This window comes from Lampris incognitus, chromosome 10 (genome assembly GCF_029633865.1).
Source record: "Lampris incognitus isolate fLamInc1 chromosome 10, fLamInc1.hap2, whole genome shotgun sequence".
NCBI classification, from domain to species: Eukaryota; Metazoa; Chordata; class Actinopteri; order Lampriformes; family Lampridae; genus Lampris; species Lampris incognitus.
This window is the reverse complement of record NC_079220.1, coordinates 9109587-9116980: the sequence shown is the minus strand read 5'-3', so window position 1 is coordinate 9116980 and position 7394 is coordinate 9109587. Positions and strand designations below refer to the sequence as shown.

Genomic DNA, 7394 nt, shown 5'->3' with positions numbered 1-7394 from the left:
TGACTGTGCTGGGGTTTTTTTCCAGAGCCCAAGGCACTCAGGCTTCCATGTTGGCAATAGATTATTCTTCACACAAAACCACTTCAAGCAGGTGATGGCAGAGAAAGAGGAGCGACAGAGGAGAAAGCTATCTCTGGTTCACAACCAGTTGAAGGATACATTCTTTTTCTTTTTTTCTATTTACTTTTTTTTTTTTAAAGTTCACCTGTCGTTAGTCACAGTGAAAATCCCAGACCGTGAGGAGAGAAGAAGAAGAAGAAGAAGAAGAAGAAGAAGAAGAAGAAAAAAAACGGGTCAAAATCAATTATTGGTTGAAATGTGTGACGTCGGTCCACTAGGAAACACAAGAGTAATCTCCTACTACTGATGGGGGGGGGGCCAGTCTCGGTGGTCTTCGAGCGCCTGCTCAGGGTTCGTGATGCTGAGCGGGCGCCGGCGTCTCGTGCAGCGTCGTACTGGATGAGGAACAGGCCCGGTGAGAGCGGCATGCTTTTTTAAGCACCACAAGACTTCCAAATAGTCCAGTTCCAGGAACCTTTTCCCTGCGTTAAATTCTGGTAACAAAAAAAAAAATGGTGTCGGTGTCCACATACAACTTTGTCAAATACCGATAATAAATCCAGACGCCATTCACTGAAATAAACCCCCCCCAATTACTCTACCGATGCAATGACAACAGTGGCTTACACAAACTCCTGCATCGCCGGCTTTCCACTTCCGGTTCACTTAAGTTGGCGGCAAGCCTCGAACGTCCACTTCGACGCCCCCCCGTAGATGTCGATGCTGGTCTCCAGCCACGAAAACACGTTGCCCACCTGCGCTTTGCTGCTGCACGTTGCCAGGTTGTAGATCTCTCCGATGGACAGTTTCCGGTCCCAGATGTGGAAATTCGCCAGGTCGCCAACGAACGCTTGGGTGGCATCAAATCCTCCTCCATACGTGTCCTGTGGCAAGGGCAAGGAAAAAGATATATTGGCTTGATGAACGTGGTTAAGTGTGCAGACCTGTGGCAACCATGTTGTTTTATTTTTTTTTGTCATTGTAAACTACTAATAAGACCCGTTAGCCCCTAGCTAACGGGTCTGACCCTTTAGCCGAGCGGTTAGTGACGTCGCTTTGTGGTGCAGTGCACCCCGTATCGAATCCCGCACCGGGCATAAAATAACCGATTATATAATTTATTTTCACGAGGATTATGACAAGGACGAATTTAAGGATTATCTGAATGTTTGACTTGTCTTCCAAAAAAAATGAGCCGCTTGTTGGTCCATTTAGACTTTGGATGAGCTTGGATTTAAGAGACCGTCCTCCACCAAAAAAAACGACCCCATAGGTCGTTTGTACAAGCAGCTTATTACGACCCATAGTTACGTTTTATGCTACTTCCTCGCGGTCCTTCGTAAAAACGGACATGAGGAACGGGGGGGGGGGGGGTTGTTCTAGCTTCTGATTGGAGGGAGGTGTTCTCCGTACGGGCAGCGGGGCGGGGCTAGAGGAGGAATGGGGAGGAGTTTTGGTGTTGCACGTTGTGGTTGGGTTGTGCGTGATTTTTTTTTTCGTACGCGTTTTCCGGGAATTCCGCCTCGCGTTATTATTTTCCCACGGTAGAGGCTAGGGTAGAGGCTAGGGTAGAGGCTAAGGTAGAGGCTAAGGTAGAGACTAGTTACCGTCGATGCCGAGAACGGAAATGGAGTAGAGAACGGTCAACTGAGCATGAGCGAAACGCCTCTACCACGCCTCCACACGCCCCGCGTAGCATCCAGGCGCTAGGGTTCTAGGAAGACCCACCCCTACTCTGCGTCTGATTAGCTAACTTTAACCCTAACCCCGCCCCTAACCTCCCCAAACAACGGAGGCGACGAGTACTTGCGCATGCTCAGTTGACCGTTCTCTGCATCGACGGGAAGTAGCCTCTACCTACCTTTTTCCCACCTGGATTCCGGGAAGACCCGCCCCTACTCTGATTGGCTAACCCTAACCTTAACCAACGGAGGCAACGAATACTAGCCAATCAGAGGCAGAGTTCCCGGAAAACGGGTACGAAATAAAAATCACGCAGTTGGGGGTTGTTCCGGCGAGCTAAAATGGATGCCATGCTAGCGGTTAGCCGTCAGCTAAACTACGAGTAGTGACCGGGACCAGTAAGGTAATCTGTCGACCGGTCAGCTGTTATTATATTCCGGGTGCTCCTCCAACTCCGGGTGGTCTGTTCGCTGCGGCAGGAATTAAATCCGGGCTCAGCTGAGCTTCCAAGGAGGACTACAGTCCCAGTCTCCCTTCTTTCCGGCGAGTTAGCCACAACGCACGCTACAATACGTTACTTTCCCTGTAACAGTAGGCGATCTAGAAGCAAAGTTTAACGTCACATAGCGGTTATAAGGTCCACGCTAGCTGACTTCCGATCTTCTGGCTAACGTTAAGTTAGCGCCTATAACGTCATTCATAGGTAAGCACACTGCCAGCAGCAAGCTTAGTTACTATACAGGACGGCGAAACAACACAAACGCACTGACTACAGGTTCTGTTGTTCTCACATTGTTTTAAAAACCCACAATGCACAGAGGCGAAAAGTAATTGTGGCATATCTCCTGCCGCCGGTAGGGGCGCTAATTTAGGAAACGCTCCTGTGGGTCGTATTAGAGCAGTGGTTCTCAACCTTTTTGGGGTCCTGGACCCCCTGCGTATTTTTGATCTACCCTGAGGACCCCTCCACCTGATCTTGGCGGAGGGGGGTTGCAATTTGATAGAAACAGTAGAAACTGCATTTTAAATTGCATTATAGCATTTATTCACTCTTTGGGGCAAAAATAAGAGCTTTCAGTTGTAACTTAGATATAGTTAACAAAACAGAATTCTTATGCAGTAACTTTCAGATATATGTAACAAAACAGAATATGTATTCAGTAACTTTCAGATATATATAACAAAACAGAATATGTATTCAGTAACTTTCAGATATATGTAACAACAGAATCGTTATGCAGTAACTTTTAACAATGCAAACGGGAGCGAGATCTCTTATTAAAATACAATAAATTACACTTGTGAAACAGATGTAATTAGAGAAAAAAAGTCCTGTTACCCTTTATAGTTTAGGTAGATAAAGGTCTCAGTCACATTTGAGTAAAATAATCCTATTTCTATAAATGTCATAGGATCTTTTTTTTAAAGATATTTTATTTTCACGGACCCCTTGCAATTACACCACGGACCACTAGGGGTCCGCGGACCCCCCTGTTGAGAAACACTGTATTAGAGGACAAACGGACCTATGTGGTCGTATGGGGTTGGAGGACTTGTTGATAAAGATTAGATTCATATGGAAATAAACGAATCAATATAATCTAAAGTATAGAGGAAAATAGATTGAGAAATATAAACGGAGAAAGGAGAAAAGGAAAACGTGGAAAAATGTGAAAATGAAAGAAATACTTAAATGTGGGAAAAAAATGCAGCATTCAATAAATTCCGAGCCACATTTGTATATTTCTATACTAATTTACAAAGTGTTCAATCGCTCTCTGAACACACGTTGCATGTTCAAACTGTTTCTTTGTAATCCTCTTTACATTTTGCACATTTTTATTTTAATTTGCTCATCTGTTGTCTATTCTTGTGGCATGCTCAGGGTTCCATACCGGTCAGCTTTGCGTGTTTCTATACCTTATGTATAAATGCCTACCTTCCTACCTTATGTAGTATATATGCATACTTACCCACCTGATTTAGGTGTATATATATAACTCGTGTATGAATACCTACCTACATAATTTATGGATATATTTTACACCTGTGTATGTCCACAATCTATATCACCCACCCACCATTCACACCTAGAGGCGATTCAGAGTCTCCAGTTCACCTAGCAGGCATGTATTTGGTAACTCAATACGGCAGGGCCAGGATCAAACCTCAGCACCCTCAAGCTGCGGTCCAGTGCTAACCGCTCAGCCACTGTGTGGTATTAACATTATTAGTGAATAAGCACGGAAGATGAAATTGGGGGGAAAAAATTGCTGAAGAACGGATCTTTCAATGGCTCAAAAGAGTTTGTTTATGTGGGTCTGAAAGGGCCACTCCTTAGGAGAGGACGCTAGCGAGGAACTGGACAGCAACCCTACGAATCATTAATTACCTGCTCTTGACCTAGGATCAGCATGCCCTGGGGTTTGATTGGATGGTACGGGGCGAGGTTCTCTCCACTGCCCCTCATGACTCCATCTTGGAAAGCCTCCCAAACACCATCACGGGTCGTCCAGGTCACGCAGATATGATGCCACTTGCCGTCATTAATAAGAAAGGGCAGCTTTGCGACCTGTAATTTGGTTTAGAAATAAAGTTGGTCACACGGGAATGTGGCACGTGACTCTTTGCTTGCAGAAAGCTAAAGTCAAGTGCATGAACACCAGCTACGCATTCGGCTATATTCATTAGGAGAGCTCGTTGAGTTCCTCGTTAGTTGTTGATGTGCATTGGGGATTGCTAATGATGAACCAATTTCCAGTTCAAATCAATACTACAGCCAGATGTAAGCTTGGCTAGACGGGATAATCAGAGGAACGAAGCCAAAATGAGGCCTAACCTTGTCATTTATTAATATCTCCATTGGGTTGTTACCCCACTCGATGAGAACCAGCTCGTTGGCTTGTCCCGGGACCGCATAAGAGAAAGGCGTGCCTACTCCAGGGGAGGCGTTGGATTTGAGCCACATGCACACAGTGAGGGCGTACATCTCGGGCAGACTCTTCTTCACTTTCGCGTACATGTAGTTGGTTCTCAGTGGAAAGGTGAGCTGGAACTTGTTCAGAGGCCTGTTTTCTCTCTGGCCTGCAAAGAGAGAGCACACAGCACATGGAGGATCTCAGCTCTCGCTTCCAGTCGAAAGGCTCTAGGAAGCTTTTTTTTTTTTACCTACATTCTCCTTCATTATCCTTCACTCACACCGTTTAATCTGCCCAGCTAAATTTGTTGAGTTTGTTGTTTCAAAAAAAAAAGAGATGTGACATGCCTGAGCACATAAACCCCGGGGGATTTACGTGGGAATTATGTTACACAACAACATCCCAAATCATGTCGCTCCAGTTTTGTTTTTGTTTTAAGTTGTCACCCTGGAGACTGTAGTGGTAGTAACATGTCTTGCATTCTGTCACCCCCCCCCCCACTACAACCTCCCTAGGGATTTCACCATCACATGTGATCCTCCCCATAACGAGTTACACCGTAATCAATATTCTGGATGTGTCTCGGGCCGGGCCGTCATTACCAACCGGAAGAAGTTGGCGCTGTTTGGACTCAATGTGCCAGAGGCTGGACGGGTCTTTTACTGCATCTAACAGCTTTGATCTGCACAAATGAGACACAGCGAGCGAGCTGCCACGTGCACTAGATTGCCATTTGCACCAACTCTTTTTTTTCTTTTTGGGTCGAGAATAAAAGGGCAATGCCGGAGTCACACAACCCTTTAATGCCAAATGCAGAGCAATGCAGCTTTCCACCGGATTTCACCCCTCCCCTGAAAGCCTTTGCAGCACTGTGGCTTACTACCATTTCATTTTCTCCGCATCATAATCACGTTGGCGGTGAATCCTGACGTGGTCTCCTGCCACGCGGCGCCACATAAACTGCATCCCCTTTCATTCCCTCCTGCCCTTTTTCCTCCTTCCCTGATTTAATTTCAGCACTGAAAGGGAGAGGTTACAGCACAGCCGCTCGTTCGTCTCTTCTTTAGTCCTCCTTCTGCTGAACCCTGCCCACCTACCTACCTACCCACCTTTCTCCAGGTCGGTGATCCTCTGGTGCAGAGATGTCAAGGTGGACTCCACTCTCCCGCGCTGCTCCGTCTCGTTGCGGAGCCCGGGCTTCCCTTCCTCTATGCTGTTCACCCTGGACAGCACCTGCTTCTCCAGGTCGTCGATTTTGCTCTGGAGCAGGTCTTTCAGGCTGTTCGCCTGCACCGAGTTGTTATTTCTGCTGTATTGCTGTCAGGGGAGGGGGGGAGGAGGAGGAGGAGGAGGAGGAGGAGGGGGGGCAAAGAAGATGTGTTTATCTTAAAGTTCAGAGTGCATCTCTCTCTCTCTCTCTCTCTCTCTGCCCACCCCCCTCCTCTCTCTACCACTGGGATAATGCCGGATTAATCAAATCTTACTGTGCTTGACGCGCGACTAAATCTACTCCTTTGTTTTGTCCTGACTGGGCATCATTCTAGAGTGACTATGGCCTCCTCATTCGATCCACAACCGAGAGGATCTCTGGCCACTCTATATCGCGATCAACACAACTATCGGTCACGACAGAACGCGCGCCACCACAGGACGTCCGGGCTGATAAGGAGCCCTCTGAAAGTGCCGAAATGCGTCCCCATTGGCTTCTACCAGCCCCGCGCGCAGCCTACCTCGAGATTCTCTAGTCTCCGTTTCAGCGACTGCAAAGTCTGTGACAGTTGCGCCAAGGTGTCGGCGGGACCCCTCGACACGTCCCCCATTGTGTTTTTGGCCCCCGTCTCTTTCCTCCGACCGCCGGCTCGTGCGTCCCCCGGCTCGTGGCCGTTCTGACTCTCGCACCTCGCCAACTTCGAGGTCAGCTCCCGGATGGTCTCTTTTTGGTTCATGATCGTCTCCTTTTGCTGCAAGACGGTCTCCCGCAGCTGCATGACGGTGGTCTTCAGGTCCTCCCCGGCGGGCACGCTGTTCTGCAGGGTGGCGGCGCATATGTCCATGTCCTTGGGTACGGACGTGCAAATGAACTGGGTCTGTCCGCCAAAGTCTTGAGCCGAACTCTGTAAAAACAAGTGAGAAAATAGAAAAAGTCTCCAAGAGAGTCCGCTGTCGATGAACTGCATGCTGGCGTCTTTCCTTCCCCCCCTTCTTCTTCTTCTTCTTCTTCTTCTTCTTCTCCTCCTTTGTTTTGTTGTAGTAGTAGAAGTTGTCGGGTTTGGGTCGGAGCGAGCGGCTCGGGTCGCGCAGCCTTGTGGTAAATCCGCCTGCGCCGCGCGCGTGCGGTTTTTATACGGCGGGCGAGGATGTTTCTGCGCAGAGCGGACTCACTGCATCACGGTGGGGGTGGGTGGGAGGGTGTATCTGGGGGGGAGACAGAGGGGGGGGGCATTTTCTCTGTGTAATCGGCTCCACGAGCAGCGTCACTTTCAGAAGATGATTTTTTTTTTTTTTTGCTTTTCAGCCTCTCGTCCCCAGATGTTGAATCTTTCATCAAAACGTCTATTTGTCATTTCTCGTGTTGTGTATTATTCATCTGGAAAACACAAGAAAAAAAAAAAAAAAAACGAGGGTTCGTTTCCTGCGCAAAAGGGACGCATGGCAGGGTGCCAAATGAGTCTCATGCGTTGGTTTTTTTTTTGTTGTTTTGAGCATAGCTGCGCCCAAAAGAAGAGGAGGAAG

At 47.8% G+C, this 7394-nt stretch overlaps 1 protein-coding gene across 1 annotated transcript; it reads right to left on the bottom strand.

Moving 5' to 3' along the window:
* Positions 1–722: 722 nt before the first annotated feature.
* nptx1l (neuronal pentraxin 1 like) lies at positions 723–6838 on the bottom strand. The gene is made up of 5 exons (XM_056287654.1): positions 6392–6838; positions 5771–5978; positions 4583–4827; positions 4136–4315; positions 723–944 (listed from the first exon to the last, which is right to left on the bottom strand). The coding sequence occupies exons 1-5, from the start codon at positions 6836–6838 to the stop codon at positions 723–725; spliced, it is 1302 nt and encodes a 433-aa protein (XP_056143629.1).
* Positions 6839–7394: the final 556 nt, after the last annotated feature.

Bases quoted from the DNA above. Each gene is read 5' to 3' on its own strand.
- nptx1l (XM_056287654.1), bottom strand. From the start codon at position 6,838: ATGCAGTTCATCGACAGCGGACTCTCTTGGAGACTTTTTCTATTTTCT. The intron at 4,828-5,770 runs GTGGGTAGGTAG...CTCTCTTTGCAG, and splicing joins GATCACCGACCTGGAGAAAG to GCCAGAGAGAAAACAGGCCT. The intron at 4,316-4,582 runs GTTAGGCCTCAT...ACCAAATTACAG, and splicing joins AGATATTAATAAATGACAAG to GTCGCAAAGCTGCCCTTTCT.